General features: G+C 28.6%; 2 protein-coding genes across 2 annotated transcripts in view; one reads left to right on the forward strand and one right to left on the reverse strand.

Annotated features, from left to right (window-relative positions):
• Window positions 1–2,567, reverse strand: part of LOC107446940 (cytochrome P450 2J6) — a 20,365-nt gene extending 17,798 nt beyond the window's left edge. Inside the window, exons 1-2 of the mRNA XM_016061725.4 lie at window positions 2,260–2,567; window positions 1,642–1,769 (exon numbers count right to left, since the gene is read on the reverse strand). Coding sequence (XP_015917211.1) covers window positions 1,642–1,769; window positions 2,260–2,477 — 346 coding nt within the window. The 5' untranslated portion in view covers window positions 2,478–2,567. The remainder of the gene's footprint in view (window positions 1–1,641; window positions 1,770–2,259) is intronic.
• A 4,260-nt stretch (window positions 2,568–6,827) lies between these two features.
• LOC107446930 (cytochrome P450 2J4) overlaps window positions 6,828–20,261 on the forward strand; it is a 91,444-nt gene continuing 78,010 nt past the window's right edge. Inside the window, exon 1 of the mRNA XM_016061714.4 lies at window positions 6,828–7,326. Within this exon, the coding sequence (XP_015917200.1) occupies window positions 7,079–7,326 (248 nt within the window). The 5' untranslated portion in view covers window positions 6,828–7,078. The remainder of the gene's footprint in view (window positions 7,327–20,261) is intronic.

Below are 20,261 nucleotides of genomic sequence, written 5' to 3' on the forward strand. Positions count from 1 at the left end.
TATATATATGCAGTTCTTGTTCAAATTATTAGACGCACTATAAGATTCTATGTAAAATCTTAATTATCAAGTGATACTATACTACAGTTTTATTGTTTTTATGCAGCTGAAACCGGTTTGCACTTGTTTACGTTCGTGTATCAATTGGTTAACATTGTAATGCAATGCATTACAAATAAATACAAATAAGAAGTAAGTAAGAAATCTCCTGAATAAAAGCTCATTACATGCATGTTTAAATATAAAAGTATTTCATATAAACTCATGCAAAGCATGTAATTATTAAAGAAACTACCATGCGTCTAGCAATTTGATCGAATTATTATAATGTGATAATATAATACCTGATGTAATAAATATTTTATATTTATATAATATTTATATAATAATACATCGTCTGATTTACCCAATCGTTTAATTTATATTGTAAATCGCCGAATTTAACCAATTGATACTCGAACGTAAAGAGGTGCAACGGTTTCAGTTAATAATATTTAACTGAATAATTATTATTTATACTTTTAAAATAACTTAGAGATTTATAATCAAGCATGATCATATTACTGAAGCAACTCAGCTTTGCTATCCTTATTTTGTTGCTTGATATAACTGCGGAAACATGATTTAAACTTAAATGGAAATATGAACTTTAACCTGATCAGAAATATTATATAACTTGGTTGGAAACAGGGGTTGAATTTGAATATGAATAAATTAGAATCGAAACATGACGTAAGTTTGTATGAAAGTATTGTACAGCTTTAATGGAAACATGGTCCAACCTATGAATAACAACATGCTGCAAACTTCAGCAGAAATATGATTTATCTTAAATGGACAAATTGTTTTAAAAATTATCTTAATGAAATATTATGAATTGAATTAAATGTGCTACTATATTTACAAAATGGCTTTTATTTCAGATGTTGCGGTACATTATAAAACTGAAATTAAATAAATAAAAAAAATGCGAAAGTAAAAATAGAAAAGATTGTCTTTTCATTAAATTTTGATGAAAGCGTTGAGTTTTTTTTAAATTTTTTATATTGCTTGAATTTGTATCGAAAATTGAAAACATCACTTTTTTATGCACATCGTGGGATTAAAAGTATTTTCAAAGCGTGTTCATAATCACTTATTGCATATTAAATTGATGTCTTTAAAAATTGAGGAATTTTTAAAGCTCGTTAAAACTTATTTATTGTAATTAAATCGTAAACAGTTTCAGAATTTATACAGTTTCTTCACATTTTTCTCTAAATTTAAACTATAGACAGTTTTAAAATTTAGAAAGCTTATTTGAATTCATTCATATGAATTGAATCTCTTAATAGTTTAGAATTTTTAAAGCGTTTTGAAACTTATTTATTGCAATCAAGCCATAAGCAGTTTTAGAATTTATACAACTTGTCCTAATTTTTTCTTCAAATAAACAATAAACAGTTTTAGAATTTTATAAAGCAAGTTATAAAGCTTAATCCATACTCACTTATAAAATTTAATTACTCAATAATTTTAGAATTTTTAAAGTTTGAAAGCTTGTCCAAATTTTCTTATTGCAGTTAAGACTTCAGCAGTTTTAGAGTTTTCAAGGTTTATCCGTACATCACACATTGGTTAGATAATTGATGTGTTTCTTACTTGTGCTGTTTGGCATCAGATGATTGGGTGGATTTTTCGGACGATCCATAATATTATTATTTGATAAAGCTTCTTTAACTGCATCGAAATTCCCTAAGACAACCACAAGCTTTCTACCTAAATACAAACTGAAAAAAAAAATGCTTTGTGTGATTAAAAGATGTATCTGCTGATTTAATAATAATATTTATGAATTCAATGACAACTAAAAAATGAGGAATATCTAGAATTTATAAAAAATTTATAACATATGTTTTTAATACCATATTAATAGCGCATTTAGGTACTGGAACCTATATAGTGCATTTAAAAGCTTATTTGAAACATAAATCTTTTATGAAATTGATGATTTAGGAAATAGAATTCCTAAAAATTACACAATTATAGATACTTAATCTCGCAAAACTTTCGCTGCTCACATGTTAATCAGAACTAACTACAATCTCTATTTTAATTTAAAACAATGTTTGGGATTTAAAGCGTTTTTTGCTAAGTTTTAAATATTAATTAATAATATTGCAATTTATCTTAAGTATTAAAATATTTTAAATATTAAAATTAATTTTGATTAGAAAATAATTAAAAAAAGAAAAAAGTTATTTAGAACAATATTCTAACCTATAAATGGGTCCATATTTATTTGTCATGTTGTGAAGTGTACGATATGCTTCTTGTCCTAAAAAAGGTAAATAACCGACTATAGGCAGTCCCAAGGGTCCAGGAGGTAAGTTTCTCTCTCTTTTTATCCATAAGTAACTCAAATAAGTAATCAACAGAAGAGTTAATAATGAAAATTGAATTTTAAATTCGTCTAATAGAATCAACAAGAATTCCATATTACTCAATATTCAAAATAGTTAAGAAAGGAGAAAAAAATTTGTCTCGACTTATTCATCGAAAACACTCGTCCAAAAATTTTGCACAATAAATGATAAGATTGAAAATTAATAACTGTGTATCTATCAGATAAAATATGATTAATTTAAAACGTAACTGTTGTAGGTTAACAAGATAACTATTTCATAATACAACTATTTATAACATGCATTGTTGAATTTTTGACGCATTTTTCAAAATTAAAAACAGTTAGTTCTTTTGTGGTTTTTGCAGCCCAGTTTAAATTAAAATTAAAAGACCGGATCGAAAGTTTTTTTAATGAATATTAGTTTCGACGATTATTTCTGTCAAATTAGAGTTCGAAGTTGTGACTTGAGTTCGATACTTAAAACCATTCACAACAAGCTGTATTTGTCTGCAGAAATTCAAATGGAAATGTCATAATTTTGTGAAGCAGTTTATTAAAGTTCGGACCACTTAATGTTAATTTTTGCTTATTTCACTAGATTTTAAGAACTTTTTATTCATATTGAAAATTTTTTGCTCTCACATATAACATTTGTCAACATGTCCAGGCAAATAGTAATTTTCAATTTATTATTTTTTATTATTTTATTTAATAATAATAGAAAAAATTAGAATTATTAGGTATATAAATTTTTGTATCACTTTAAAGATTATGATTTTATATGGCAAAATACCAAATTTCAACGAAATCGGCCAAATATTTCCTGAGAAATCGAATTTTAAAGAAGTCAGATATTTAAAATTCAATTTCTCAATAGCTATTCCACCGACTTCGTTCAAATTGTATTTTGCCATATAAAATTGCATTCTTTAAAATGGTGTAAAAATTTGACATTTCAAAACATTTCAAAAATCTTTTCGACTACTATTTAATGTAATGAATAATAATTAAAAATAAGTTTTTCCATAGAATTTTCTTTGAATAAGCGAATTTTGTAATAATGTCCAAAATTTTTCCAATTCGCTTAAAAAAGTTCTCGAGATCTTTCGAAATACGCAAAAAGTAAACTAAACACTAAGAAGTTTCAAACTTTGGACCACCTTCCTTAAGGACAGAAATCATAATCCGTTCTTAGTTGGTGAAACTTCGATCATATTCGAACAAAAGTTATGTAGGGTATTTTTTATTTATTTTGAGTTGTGTACACAATGAGCTGATAAATAAAACGATATTACTTTTCGATATTCCTAACGTATTACGAATAAAAAAAATACCAGTTTATACATACTTTCCCCCTCTAGAATACGCATTTTGAACTTCTGAAATAGTTCTTCGTTTATTATTCTTTTTTATTCAAACAGGAAGTAAATAATTTGATGTTATCAGTTAAAAATTGAAGTTCATTATACCCTTTCTTATCAGAAAGTATCGAAAATAGCTTTATAAGTGATGAAATAATCAACTTTTTCAGTTTTTACATTTTTCTATAATCTGTGAGTGTGAGGACATAGTCATAGAAGATTAAGCGAAACTAACACGTACTAAAAAGGAAATAAACTTATACATTTTGCATCATCGCCAATCGAACCAGCCTTCAAATCAGTCAAATAAGCTTTTCAAAATATTTAATGATGCTCTCGTTAAGCTTAATAATTAGAACCCAGATTTTGACAACTTAAATTTTTTTTGAAAGTGCCCTTAAAATTGTTTAACACCAAGCAAAACCTAAAATGTTGAAAATAATCTGGAATATATTTAAGAGCCTAAAAAATTAAAAGGAAGACTATTCCTTTGACTCAAATGCGACCTCTCTTGTATATACTTTTTTTTCGGACGCTCTAATTACAAGCAAAAATATATTTTCATGCTTTTAATTATAAAAAAACAATCTAATAGTAATCTAAATAAAGCTGTATGTTATCAGAATTAAAGTTTTACTTTAATATATAATTTAAAAGCAGTCGCTTGAATTTTTTTTCCCAATCACATTCAAAAATTTATCAATAGTTAATTTTGTAAATTAACGAAATTTTAATAATGACTGTTCTTAGATTCTCTAATGACACTTAGATTTCTAATAATGACTCTTAGCTTTAAATAACTACTAATAAGTTCACTGTTGAAAAATTACTGTTTTGAAGTGAACCGTGTTTGAAAGATTTTAACTTTAAACCATCGCTGGGATTCGAATCCGGTTCACCTCATTGGAAAGCGAGCGCTCTATCCCTCGAACCACTTCAGCTCCAGTTGATGATATTAGACATACATATTTATTTTAGAATCTTTAATGAGCTTGATAATGGAAAAACTTTACTAGTTTCAAGAATTATTAAAGGAAAAAAAGCCGGTATGTTTCACGCCTTCAAAAGCGGGTGTCCATTCTCTAGCCTCATCACATGGAAATAAGGAAAACAAAACAAATTTGATAAAAAGGAAACTGAAAGTTGCCAACAAAAAAGTGAAAAAAGGCTGAAAGAGAAAAGACTTTGGGCTGATGTGACAGTAGTGAAAAGAATTTTTGCGTTTTCGGAATTAAATTTTCGCGCAAGGTCCCACTAATCTGCAGCAACAGATGATTTCTTCAATTCTTGCTGACGGACACGCCTGTCGTATTCCTTTAATTTAAGTTTTAAAACTCCTCTTATTTGCCTAACGTTGTCAAGATTGCAATGGTAAATACGGAATTAGCATTTTTATAAATGCCTAAGTGATATTCAATACTGACAGAATCTTCAAGGGATTTAAATTTAATTTTGTTAACAAGCCTGTAACTGACTTTAAAATCGAAACGGGACAGGATATTAGTTATTTTGTAGAATATGGAGTAAATTCACTTTAAAAATTGGAAGAGGAAGGACGTTTGAGTCTCGTAAGAGCTGAATCAACTCTAGAAGGGTGATGGGTACAAAGAAGGCTTCAAAGGTATTTTTTTACTTTGTTATGTACTTGAAACTTTGTCCCGTAATTGGAAGGATTTGATAGTTTGCTGAAATTTTCAGCAAGAGTATCAGCGATGACTTTAAGATTAAATATTTCAGTTTCACAGCAAGAGAGTGGATGAAGTTAAATTCGAAATTTCAAGAAGAATTGGAGTAAAGGTTAAATACAAGTACAACAAAAGTACGAAAAGCAGAATTTTTCCAGAAATTAGAGTGATTAGAAATAATGCGAGAGGACGATAAAAATGGATAAATATGTACGATGAACAGAGGTGAAAAAATTATAAAAGGAGGGAAAAGGTATCCCAGTTGAGAAAAAAAATCGGAAGCATTTAAATAGTGTAAAAATAGAATAAGTTAGAGAACCTAAGAGAATGAAAGATGCTATTTTCAAAAAAATGCAATCTTAACTTTGTGAAAACCAACTTCATCAACGTGAGAGTCGTTGTAAAAAAGTTTTAACAGCTATATAATTGATGGTAAAGTTTGAAAACTGAAACAAAAGTTAACGAACGTACCAGTTGCAAAACGTTAATTTTTAGAAAATGTTATCTAAACTTTGTGAAGGGCAATTCCATTTGCTTGAGATTCATTGAAAGAAACAGCTGTATACAGATTGTTAAATGTTTTCTCAAATTTAGGATGGAAATTGAAAACGTTTAACGAATCTACTAGCATGGAAAACGTTTATTTGCGAAAAGGTAATATTAACCTTATGAAGGCCAATTCACTCCATAAAAGAGTCTTTCAAAGAAACTTTTAACAGCTATATACAAGCTGTTAAGTGTTTTTTCAAAGTTGGAATGAAATTTGACAAACGTTAACGAGCCTATTTGTATGGAAAACGTTAATTTGCAAAAATACAAACTAAACTTTGTGAAGGTCATATCCATTCGCATGAGAGTCATTGCTGTCGACTGTTAAATGTTTTTTAAAATTGGAGATAAAAACTGTTGAAAGTAAATTAGTCTATGAGTATGAAAAATGTTATTTTATAAAAAAAATGTTATTTAAAATTTACGAAAGCTTATTACGTCTTTAATGTCATGGCGAAATTTCGGCATATTTACATTTACCAACCATATCTCTTTGAATTCATACTTCACGTTTCATTTTCTACATCGAATACTGAGGCATTCTATAAAAAATGAGAACAATTAAATTCTAATGCTGGCATATTGTTTAAAAGAATTTTATTTTCTCTTTGTTGCATTCAAAAAATCGTCTGAAAATGCAATTCTTATTTATTACCACACTTTCCTACATGTGTATAAGAATATATTTAAGTAATAAGAACGAAATTTCATCTTAGCTTTCGCTTATATAACAACTAAAAACAAAAATGTATCTCGTCTATCACTCATAAGAAAGACCTTGATTTAAAGGCAAAAAATAAAAACTATACCTGCTTGTAATATATATATTAAACAAATCACGCCTGAAGTTAGTTGCCGAAGGTCGAGTGGGACTTAAAATATTTTTGAAACCCACAGGAATAAAAAAAGTTTTCATTTATTAGAAAATATTTTTGAAAACTGGGGTTTTCATCCTATCTTTTACGGAAGCATCCTTTTTTGTTTATTTAGGACAAGCATCTTTTTTCGATAAAGAGGTATATTTTTTTGTGATAACATCTTGATTATTCGACAGAGTGGGATAATATTTTGAATGAAGTAGTCGGTTATTTTCTACGATGCATGCTGATATAATATTAGCGTCTATTCTACATTGGGCAAAAACTCATCTTGCCACTTCATCCTTGGTAGTAGCTTTCTCTGCCTGGTTTTTTCTATATCGAATTTTCAACAAACCCAGAAAGAACTTTAAACTAGCACCAGGACCATGGTTCAATTTACCATTCGTTGGCTATTTACCGTTTTTGGGTTCAGACTTCATCAGCGGATTCGCAAAACTACAAAAAAAATATGGACCTATTTTTAGGTAAGTTATGTTATTTATTTTCCAAGTTGTATTTTATTTTATTTTGTAGCCGACTTATTCTGAATTCATAACTATCGAAGTTCAACTTGACATTTGAACACAATTTTTTGAACACAATTCAAAAGACTACTGGATCAAACAAATTGACAATTTAACCTTCGTGGAAGACTTTCGAGGGAACGAGACCGCATTTGCGCTACACGGAGAGGAAAACCACGAAATTCTTCCAGGTTAAACTGAACAACAAGGGGATTATAAGAAATCATAATCCGTCTACCATTGGAGATATTTTATGTCTGCACTGTGATCTGTGCGAGCCGGGTATAGAATTCATAGCAACCATCCACCGATGGGATTCGAACCTGGGTACCTCATCTGGAGGCGAATGCTCTATACCAGGGGTGGCGAACCTTTATACACCAACGTGCCTTTATTTTCTAAAATTTTTTTAATGAAATCACAGACGTGCCTTTATTTTCTAAAATTTTTTTTAATGAAATCACAGACGTGCCATCAAATAATTTTGACTTCATGATTATTGGGAAAATAATAATACTAAATACTATCAACTCCAAACTCTTTATTTACATTGAAAAGAAAATACATTTCGCAATGTCTCAGTTATACGCGTAATTCAACATAAAGTAGCATCAGTGGGACTTCTGTTTTTGCAGATTAAATTACAAATAACTTATATTAGGTTGTAAGATATTAGTTTAAGCAGGACTGTTGATTTTTTTGCTAGTTACTTATTGTTAGCTTGTTTTTTTATGGTTATTAATTGTTCTTTTAGCATTAATTGTTAAATTTTTTATTAATAATTGTTTATTATTTTGTTTGTTTTTTGTGAATTTTAATTTAATTGTTACATATGCTTCATAGTGCGTGACATTTGTGTAATAACAATTCATAGAGCAATAACAATTGTGATCGGTGGCGTGCCCTATTGTGTCCCGTGCCATAAATGGTACGCGTGCCATTGGTTCGCCATCCCTGCTCTATTCCATGAGCCACTACTGTTCTTAATTGTATTTTGCAGCTTTTTTTACCATCGTTTAATAGCTGATTTTTATCATACTTGGGGCTATTAATGTTTATATGCGTAGCGTTGAAATTTTTAACTCGGTCCAGAAGGCAAGTAGATTCCGTTCAAACACTAGAGCAAAGAACGCCTTCTTAAACAGCTTGTTCGAGGAAATCATCTGCATTTGTGTTACATGGGCAGAAAAAACATGAAAATCTCTCGTAAATAGCTATACTGCAGCAAGGGATTCGAATCCATGATCCATTTAAATCGAGTGTTTTAAATCAGCTATTTTGTTATGAGAAAAATGTGGTTCACGAATCGACAAGCTATCCATTAAGCACTGCATCTATTTTTCTATTTTTTCTATTTATTACGCCTTTTTGCTATTTTGTTCTTGAAGCATGACTAAGCGAAAAATTTAAAATACAGTTTGCATGGAATGTAGCATTTGAGATTTGGTTTGTTTATACTTTTTCAGATCATACTTTTTTTTTTAAACGTTATTTTGAAAGTCATATTCTGCTAATATTTAAACTTTTTCCCTTATTTCGATTACAATTAAAACATTTTATTTTTAACTGTAAGAGTTTTTTCTAATGAAATTACGGTTTAAATTTCATGTATTTTTTAAAAGGAACACAGATCATAAAATCTGTAAAACTTTTTTTTTTCAAAAAACAAATGCTTTTAGTGTTTTGAATTTTANGTAATAACAATTCCTAGTGCAATAACAATTGTGATCGGTGGCATGCCCTATTGTGTCCAGTGCCATAAATGGCACCCGTGCCATTGGTTCGCCATCCCTGCTCTATACCATGAGCCACTACTGTTCTTAATTGTATTTTGCAGCTTTTTTTTACCATCGTTTAATAGCTGATGTTTATCATACTTGGGGCTATTAATGTTTATATGCGTAGCGTTGAAATTTTTAACTCGGTCCAGAAGGCAAGTAGATTCCGTTCAAACACTAGAGCAAAGAACGCCTTCTTAAACAGCTTATTCGAGGAAATCATCAGCATTTGTGTTACATGGACAGAAAAAACATGAAAATCTCTCGTAAATAGCTATACTGCAGCAAGGGATTCGAATTCATGATCCATTTAAATCGAATGTTTTGAATCAGCTATGTTGTTATGAGAAAAATGTGGTTCACGAATCGACAAGCTATCCATTAAGCACTGCATCTATTTTTCTATTTTTTCTATTTATTACGCCTTTTTGCTATTTTGTTCTTGAAGCATGACTAAGCGAAAAATTTAAAATACAGTTTGCATGGAATGTAGCATTTGAGATTTGGTTTGTTTATACTTTTTCAGATCATACTTTTTTTTTTAAACGTTATTTTGAAAGTCATATTCTGCTAATATTTAAACTTTTTCCCTTATTTCGATTACAATTAAAACATTTTATTTTTAACTGTAAGAGTTTTTTCTAATGAAATTACGGTTTAAATTTCATGTATTTTTTAAAAGGAACACAGATCATAAAATCTGTAAAACTTTTTTTTTTCAAAAAACAAATGCTTTTAGTGTTTTGAATTTTATTATTTTTTTACCATGTACTACTAAAGTAAACAAAAAATGGTTCATAGATCTTAATAAGACATTTTTAAAATAATAAAATAAATAAAAATGTTAAAACGAAATTTTCAATAAAACGGAAAGTATGTACTTCATTATTAAATGTCGATAAAAAATATCCAAATGTTAATTAATTTTTCACCTGACAAGTCTTTGATAAAATAAATTAATCATAATCAATATTATTTTAAAACATAATACTAATTAAAGTACTAAATATTACTAGCTTAAAATTTAAATATTACCAGTTTAAAGTTTTTAGCGTTATTTGCTATTACTGATTGAAAAAATAAAAAAAAAATTTCTTATTTTTCGTTTCTAATTATTTGTTAAAAAAATTTACAAAAATAGTTTGAAAATATTTTACAAATTTCACAACAAAATTTAAAGATAAAGACTTTCAAATTTCACGCAGTCATTCCTTATAGGTTTTGAGATATATCGTTTAAAACAAAATAAAATGCAGAAAAAAAGTGATTGAAGAGAAAAAGCATTTTAGGTTGGGTGTTTGCTTGAAGTTTACGTAGGACAAAATGAATCTAGTCTCTAAGTTTTATCCCGATAAAATGATACATATATTTTTGCCATTTAAAAGAATTTTCATTATTTTCAAGTCAAAATATACCATAAATGCTTAAAGATTTTTATGAGCAGGATTCTCTTGAAAAATATAAATACATTTTATTAAACATAAATTACCGTATATCCCGTGTGTATAAATCAATATGATGTAGAAGTTGACTACCTATTTTTGGTTGCGAGATAACGAATTTCTGGAATGTCGGTTGACCGCTGTAAAAAACCAAATCTGTAAACATCTATATTGTAAAATTATTGAAAGCGTTGAATAGGGGCGGGGAAAGCTTGGTTGGTAGGAAGTTTGGCCCATGTACAAGAGGTTGTCCTGAGTTCGATCCCCAAAGAAGACTCCCCGTTTATTAATTGGTGACTGGGGCACGTTAAACCAGTCGAGTTACAAAATTCTCCAAGTTCCCATAACAAATCCATACCTCTGGGGGTACTGAATTGGAGATTGATCGTTCTCTGGTTTGGGTCAAAATTACGATCTGTGGAAGAATGAATGGAAGTATGAATGGGTCCGCCCTTTAAAACGGACTATGACCGGTGTGTGTGACTGAAATCGTATTCTTGGCCATAGATTGCGTCGCTGAAAATAAAGAAACTCACCCTCTGCCTTAAATTCGCTTGGTTTAACCAAGCAGGCTTGCTGGTATTGGCAAGTGTCATTAGAAAGAGCAACAACAGCAAAGTGTTGAATTTTGGATTCTTTCGATGGGGTTGACGATGATTTTTTGTAGAAATCAGCAGAAGAAGAAGTAAAATCCATTTCAGAGTCTGATCCAAATAACAACACTGCTTACTTTATTCAATCCAACACAAATGATGCTCTGGAATTTGAAAATTTGAAGTTTTATGGTATGTTTTAAAAGTTTTCATTTTTAAAAATTCTTGAATAAATTATCTTAACTTTTCTTACTTTCAATTTTTTTCTAAAAAAAAGTTTAAAGCATTGTCTCTAAAAAAAATTTTATTTGTAAAGAAAATAAGAAGAGGGAAAAAGCAAAATTAATTGTATTTAACATACTCAAATTGAAAATTAAAAATAGTTTTTTAAAAGGGTAAATTGATACAGATGTATTCATTATTGTTTATAATAATACATCGTTATTTAATGATCAACGGATCTGCGATTTTATTACTGATGTATAAATCAACCCTCTGATTTTCCTAAAATTATGGGAGTTTAAAAAGTCAACTTATACACCGGAATATACGATTTAAAAATTATTAATTTATTTATAAAATATATGCTGTTTATTTACTAAAATAACTGAAGCATCACTAAAACCACACAAAGCAGTAAAACTCAGCATTCTTTATTAAACTACAGCTAATAAATACGTATAAAAATTAACTATAAAAACGGTGAAAATTGAAGTTAATAATATCAACGGTATAAAAATTATTTGAAACTATTTGCAAAATAAAATAGATGTTGTTTTTTTGCAATCAAAACAAAACCAAAACATCTAATTTTCACACAAAATAGCACAATTCAGAATTCTTTTTTATTAACCACTAAAATTAATATTTATGAATTATGAAAGAAAAGTAGCTTGATGATTCATTTATTATTTATCCCTTCTTTTTATTAAATTTTGGGGAAATTTTTTTTTTTTTTTTTAAAATTATAAAAGTGCACTTTTGAATCACAAGCCAGGTGTACATACTATAGCATTATTTTGTGAGATATTTTTGAAAAATGATGCCTTATATGATTTAAGAAAAATTTAATTACAAGTAAATTAACAAAGAAGGTAAATCTGACTCCGTAACGATTCAATAAAAAGACCTTCAAAAGTTTCACATTTTGAAGGACAACAGAGTGTTTTTTTCGTATTCCACAAGTTTTTCTCTTACATAACAAGAGGCAAAATGTAACAATCTTAAAAGTTTCACAAGGTCATTACCACATTAATATTCCAGCGGCGATAACATTTTTTTTAGCTCTTTGAAGGCCGAAATATAAGAAAAATTCGTATAAGAATTTTAACTGTATCTTTAGAATTTAAATTTTAATAATAATAAAACGTAATAATAAAAAACTAATATTTTAAATAAAATATCAATAGTTATTTTTTTATAATAACTATCGTCAATAAATAATTATTATATTTTTATTAATTAATATAATATTTTATGCATATTTTTATTATGCAAGAAAAACTGGTATGTGTAAACATTATCACTCACACATTTGACGAATATGCTATGTAATTGAACAAAAAAAAGTTCTAAATTTAATCAGCTAGAACAGCCATTTTCTGACTTTCAAAGTTAAAATTGTTGCGTTGTCGGTGCATAGGGCATAAATGGGTTGTTTCCGAATCAATGTAATATACTCAAAATAAAAGCACCTAATGCAATATTTTTTCAGGAAAATAATTTAAAAAAAATACCTCCCAACTTTTTGAAATATATTATAATAGTCGTTGTTGGTTTAATTATCATTCATCAAAATAAAAATATTTTTCTTTACTAAATTTAAAAGAAAGGGTACTTGTGCAAAACGCCACCGACCACTTCAGCTAAAACTCGTTTCATATTGTAACAGGGGTATATTTAGATCATACGATTGAAAACTTGTGGCCCCATTTATTTGAAGAACTTATTATTTAGGTCGTGTGCCCAGTGGNCGGACAGACATACACGAAGGCAAGTTTATATAAACGTGGTAAAAAAAAATACCTCCCAACTTTTTGAAATATATTATAATAGTCGTTGTTGCTTTAATCATCATTCATCAAAATAAAAATATTTTTCTTTTCTAAATTTAAAAGAAAGGGTACTAGTGCAAAATGCCACCGACCACTTTAGCTAAAACTCGTTTCATATTGTAACAAGGGTATATTTAGATCATACGATTGAAAACTTGTGGCCCCATTTATTTGAAGAACTTATTATTTAGGTCGTGTGCCCAGTGGTAAGAGAATCGGGTTCTGGTTCGGAAAGGCCTAGTTTCAATCCACGACTCCGCTAAGATCCACTGCTTACCAGCGATGTATGTGCTCATAAAATCTGTGTAATCAAATGTCCTGTAGTCGGTAGGCGAGCAGTTCACTTCAAATCTATGTCAAAATTGAAGTGGCCTCTTGAATGAGTGATGTTACTATCCATCCGAGAGATGACGAACTTTTACCTTTGCGGTGCTCTCTTGTCAAGCGAAAGGCGCACCTTCCTCACTTAATTCACAAAGGCAAATGGCTTGGTATGTTCAATCGTCATAAGAAACAGCAAAATGTTTTATTTTCAAGAAGGCTTCCGGTTTTGGTTTTGGCGATAATGGTCGTCGGGGGTATTACACAAGTACCAAATAAAGATTTAAAGTTTACTTTTTGTGAGTTATAATTATGTATTATTATTTTAAAGTTGTCTCACCAATGTTTATACTAAATCAGCTTTGTAACCTTATAATTATCATTATTATTTTTTAATCAATTTAAACTTGGCGATGTATTTAGACTTAGCCACCTTTCACCGTTTGTTTTTCCTACTGAAATGCCAGTTTTCCCTCTTGTTATTCAAGGAGAAAGTCGTGTATTAAGGAGAAATTTTTTTACAAGTTGCCCAAAACCCGAAACGCTCTGATGATTTCATTATCCACTATTGATATCATTTTTAACACAGCATATATTTCCAGTTTTTAATAAAGTATCTATTTTAAAATACGACAACCATGTTCATTAATTAATTTAAATAGCCCCAGAACTATCAAATAATGTTTGAATACCTCAGTTTAATTACTACAAAAGCATATGTCGAAATTTCGAATAATACTTAGAACATAATTCAGTCAGTTGTTAAGGTTGACTTTATAGTTCACTTATTCTATTTTCCTAATTAGACTCAACATGAATATTTAAATGCAAGAATTGAAATGAGTTTATTATGTTAATGAAGCAAAGCATTTTAATTATTAAGAATATTTTTCAAAACAGGAATTACTGCAATAATATGGGAATTTAATCAAATTTTTAAGTATTGATGTAACCGAGAAAATATAAAACAAGAAACGATTAAATAAATTCCGGTCTGTTAATTAGTTTCAATAATGAAGTGCTGAAAGAGATACGTATGATGTTAAATTTGTTTGTGAAAGAAATTGCAGTCAAAACCATTACTTTCTGAATTAATGTTTTAGGTTGGCTGTTAAACAGCGGTTAAAAAAATGTTCTATAATTATTAACTTAACGTTCTTAACCTAACGTTCTCACTGCTTCATTAACGTAAATTAAGTCATTATCAAAACACTTTTAAAATTTTTTTATGGAACTTCTATCAATATTTTGATTGTTTGACAAATCCAAGTTATCACGTGACTTCTCAAAATTAAATTGGATGCATTTCAAAATGCATGTTTAGAAAAGATTGCCGACCGGCCTGTGGAGGGGTTAGGGAACTGCCCTTGCATCAGAAAGGTTCCGGGTTCGAATTCCGGGCAAGGCATGGATGTTCTTTCCTTCTTTGTACTATCTGTGCTTACTGTGGGAGCAACGTTGGACAACCTCATACGGTGCCCCTGAAAGAGAGGCCAACAAATCTGCCCTGTAAATGCCTGGATTGACGAAAAAATGTTTACACAGGAGGGCATTGGAAAAAAATGTTTAGAAAAGAAGCACAGCTAGATAAGCGTGTTTAATGAAATGGACCCAACTCAAAATGCACGTCTTAGAATATGCTTATAACGCAGCTCAAAATGCGTGTTTGCGAAAAAGAACACTGCTCAAAATGCGTGTTTACGAAAAAGAACACAGCTCGAAATGCGTGTTTACGAAAATGCATACTACTCGAAATGCATGTTTACAAAAATGAAAACAGCTCGAAATACGCGCTTACGAAAATAGACGCAGCTTTAAATGTGTGTTAAAAAATGGACACAGATCGAAATGCTTGTTTACAAAAATGGTCATATCATGAAATGCGGGCTTTTACATTAAAAGTACGTTTACATTAAAAGTACGCATAAATTATTCAATATAACTACGTTAAACATTTTGGTGAATGGATAGTAAATAAATTTGCCTCAAAAATGAAATTTAATTAAATTAAATACGTTAAAAATATTATCAGAGCTACTTTAAGTAGTTAGATGAGTAGATAGTAAATAAATTTTATTAGAAAATAAAATAAAATAAAATTAAATTCGTTAAAAATATTATCAGAGCTACGTTAAACATTTAGGTGAGTAAATAGTGAACCAAATTTATTATTAAAATACGAGCATATTATTCAATAGAATTACGTTAAAGCGAGTGGATAGTACACCAATTTTATTTTAAAAACTTGCACAAATTATTCAAAATTGCTACGTTAAACATTTAGTTAAGTGAATAGTAAATAAATCTAATTTGGAAATAAACTTTAATTAAAATAAATACAATAAAATATTCTAACAGTTGCGTTAAATTTTTAAGTAAGTGGATAGTAAAAAGATTTTATTTTTAAAAACACGCACAAGTTATTTATTAGAACTACGTTAAACATTTAGGTGAGCGAATAGTAAATAAATTTCATTTTAAAATAAAATTTAATTAAACTACATACGTTAACAATTTTATAAAAAGCTAAACTTATAATTTAGGTGCATGGATAGCAAACATTTTAAAAATTTGCACAATTTATTCAAAAGATTAGGAAAATGGATAGTAAATCAATTTTATTTTAAAATAAAATAAAATTAAATTAAACGCGGTATAAAATATTATAAAAGCTACGTTGTACATTTAGGTAAGTGGATAATAAACCAATTTCATTTTAAAAGTGCTTGCAAAATATTCAAAAGCGAACTACGTTAAACATTTAGGAGAATGAACAGTAACCCATAAATAAATAAAAAGCTAATCTATGCTTTGTTCCATCAACGGAAAACAATCTTTCTAATTTAATTTCCTCTTCTAAATCCTCAAATACGTGTTCTACCTCCAGTTCACATTCAACATCCTATCTAATAATACGTGCCACCAGAGGATAATAGGAACTATTTACTCTGGCGTTTTATCACAAGAAATTCTGGGGAACTTTTTCTATAAACAGAACAATATTGAACTTTCGGACTGTCGGTAGCCATCAAAGTTTTTCTGATTGAACAGCTTGTGTTGATCTTGAGTACCGTGTCAATCTAGTATTATTTGTCGGTTGCACCAGCACTTGCAGCTCACAACAATAAGAATTGCTTCCCGAGGTGACAGTTACAGTTATATGGAAGCAGTTACACAAAGAATTATAAGGTTTCTGCTGAGTCCGTAGAAATTTTCTGTGGAACTCTGATTAGAAGATAAAAGAGAGTTGATATATTTCATTTACTCTATCAATTTTATTTATTATTAAAAAGCATGTTTCATTTTATTGTTTACTTATAAAATAAAGCTAAAAATATGTAAATGGAGTAAAATATGTTAAATATTAAAATGCTACATATGCTACATTTGTTACTATTAGCATTTTGTAAGGGAGAGGAATTAAGTAATTGAAGTTATAAATCACTGTCATGAAAGCCAGAAGCGACTACGAAGCGCCAAATAATATAACGTGCACAATCTAATGAAATCAAACCGTTTTATTAACCAATTTTGACGCAAGGAATAAAAGGGGAAAAAGTAAAATAAATGAAAGAAAGAACACAAGGGTACATTAAATATAAGTTAATACATTAAATTAAAAAAATCAAAATGGAGAAAAATTTGAAAGTTTTAAATATGTTTTTTTTTATGTAGAATCGGAAATCTAAAGGATTTCCCAGTTATCCCGGGGAGTTTCCAATTAATTCCTCTACGGGTGAATGCAAATACTTCCCGAACAATTTACGGAAAAAAGTGCTGGCACTCAGGGTGCCGGTACTTTCTACGTAAAATCAATTTTTACGGTAACATGTTTTGGAACAAAATACTGATATGTCGTAATTTTACACTAATAATTACCGTAAAATCACTCTGATTAAATAAGTATTACTGTATACTACTTTATGGTAACAATTACTGTATAATATTTTATTGTAAAATGGATTTACGGATAATGAGCCAAAAGTTTCGGTACTATATACCTTAATTTGAGGCAGGATTTTTTTTTAGTGTGGAACACTTTGGTAATACTTTTATTTTTCTAACTCTTTGGGTAATTATGAAAGCTAGTTCGTAGAATAGTATGTACTTAAGGTAAGTATTTCGTAGATTAAGTGAATAATGCGGCTCTTTGCAAATAATCGCTGCCATTTTATAATGCGCTCCATTGTTTTCACATTAGCCTAATTCTTCATAGGCTTGTTTCATTTAGCTTACGTATCCTTAGGCTCATTAGAAAATTTATTATTCCTTGCTCAATTAGCCTGATTTATTTTAAATAGTTTACAATATGCCTAGAGTAGTGTAGGCTTATTGTAAACAGATTTATGAAAGGTTTAATAAAATTAGCCTGAAAATGTAGACTGATTAAAAATTACTGAAGACTTTTCCATTCCGCCAGGGATACTTAAGCAGAACTATCAAATCGCTGTGGGATGCGGGCAAAAAGTTGAGTTGAGTATGGTCAAAACTGCCAGAATATGGTAAAATTTATCGTACTTCTGGCTCTATGGGAACACCAGAAAGCTCGGTAATTTTACTGAAGAGCTTTGATAATGGTTTTGGCATGATTATCAATTAAATATGGTTTCATGATTTGTGATAAAATTTGGTAATTTTATCATGATACGTTAGAGTATGTCATAAAAACCATTTATTCGGCTGAATTTGCTTTTCAGATTTGTATTTTTTACCAAATGCATGGTAATAAAACTGTAATTTTGAAAGACAGAATTTCCTGTGAAGTATTATTAGATGAACGGAAAAATTACTAAATGAATTGTTCAAATATATTATGGCTTTAACCATATATTTTGGTTTTATTAACCATAGATATGATTTTTTTTTACCAGAATAGTCATTACCATGCAGTGCGGCAGTTTTATTAGATTTTTTCCGTGCATTATAAATTTCCTCAAATAAAAAACTACTGATAGATATTTATTTCTCGCCTTGAAATATATTTTTATGTACCATATAATCGTAATTTCAAAGTTAAACATATATTTTCAAAACTTAGTGCTTTAAATACTGAAAAAAACTACATGTCTTCTTACAATAACTTATTACGAATATTTTTATGATGATATTAAAATCTTGAAAATAATTTATTAAAAATAATATTTTATCAAATTTTTAAATATCAAATATAATATAATTTAGACTGTCGTTGTTTTATTGGAAATTTTTTAAATAGTATACTTTTGAAACAAAACCTTCAATAATTAAAAAAAATTTCATTGTTCTGTTTCTAGAAAAATATATTTTATTTTAAGGGCTATCAACAGAAGAGATTATTTGAAAAAGAGTAATAAAAACTTAAGTGAAAATTATCCTTTTTTTATTTAAAAGTTTCGTCTCTTATTTTCCAAATGTATTCAAGAAGTACTTAAATAAGAATAAAAAGAATTGTAAATTAATATTTTTTATGCTGCAGCTAGACTTTTCTAATTAGAATCCAAAAATAAAATGAAGTAAAAACCAAACAAAAGAATGAAAAAATTCTTCTTATTAGACCTTTTGAAAACAATTATGTGGGATTTTTAAAAGTAGGAAACTTTTTGTAATGAATTTGAAGATATGCTTGAGTTTAAAATTATGCTATCGATGCAAAAAGAAAATATTTATAAAAATAATATGAACGTATTCTATTAAGAGAAATGGAAATATTTTTTTAAAAAAATGCACAAGATTCAATTGAGTTACAAGTATTGTCATATTTTTTAAATGTCATAAAAATCTGATTCGATAAAAGTGAAAATGATAACATTTCAACTCTTCATACTTATTAAAGAGTCCAGAGTACTTATAAATTTTAAAAATTAACAAGAAAGTATTAAGCATATTCATTGATAATTAAAATTTGCTGGTTACTTTTAAATAAATATACAAATATCAGCTTAGTATTCTTATTCTAAAATGAAGAATAAATATTAGAAATTTACTAACATTGAAACACTGCTAGAAATAATAACACCCTCTTTAATACACAGTTTTTAGAACATTTAATATAATGAGAAAAAAGTATGCTCAAAACTACCAAAATATGGTAAATTTTGCCATGTTTTTGGCTCAATGGAATCAACAAAAAGCTGGGTATTTTAATAAATGCGCTATAAAAATGATTTTGGTGAAATGAACTATAAAATATGGTTTAATAATCTGATAAAATGTGGTAATTTTATCATGATATCTTAGAACTTGGAATAAAAACCATTCATTCGGTTGAACTTACGTTTCTGTTTTGTATTTTTTATTAAATGTGTGGTAATAAGAACTATAATTCTGAAAACCAGCATTTCCGGAGGACCTTTACCATATGAACTGAAACATCGTTAAATGAATGGTTTTGGTTTTCTTGACTAGAATTATGGTTTTTCGTTTTACGAGAAATATTATTATCAGACAGTACAGATATTTAGCCGGAATTTCTCTGTGCAATAATTTAAATTTTTTTGGCTAAATGCTAAAGGTTACAAAATTTTGCTTACAGGAAAAAGATTAAAAAAGGACAATCAAAATGTAACTAAACTAGATTAGTTGTCGGATTAGGATAAAAATATGCTTAAATAATTCCAGTTTAATCCGATCAACTTCTTACAATATATCAACTGATTTTGCAAAAGAAATCCAACACTGACAGTTTTTTTCTTATCGGTACTCGCAATTCATTTTTAAAATTAACTTTTT

This window comes from Parasteatoda tepidariorum, chromosome 5 (genome assembly GCF_043381705.1).
Source record: "Parasteatoda tepidariorum isolate YZ-2023 chromosome 5, CAS_Ptep_4.0, whole genome shotgun sequence".
NCBI classification, from domain to species: domain Eukaryota; kingdom Metazoa; phylum Arthropoda; class Arachnida; order Araneae; family Theridiidae; genus Parasteatoda; species Parasteatoda tepidariorum.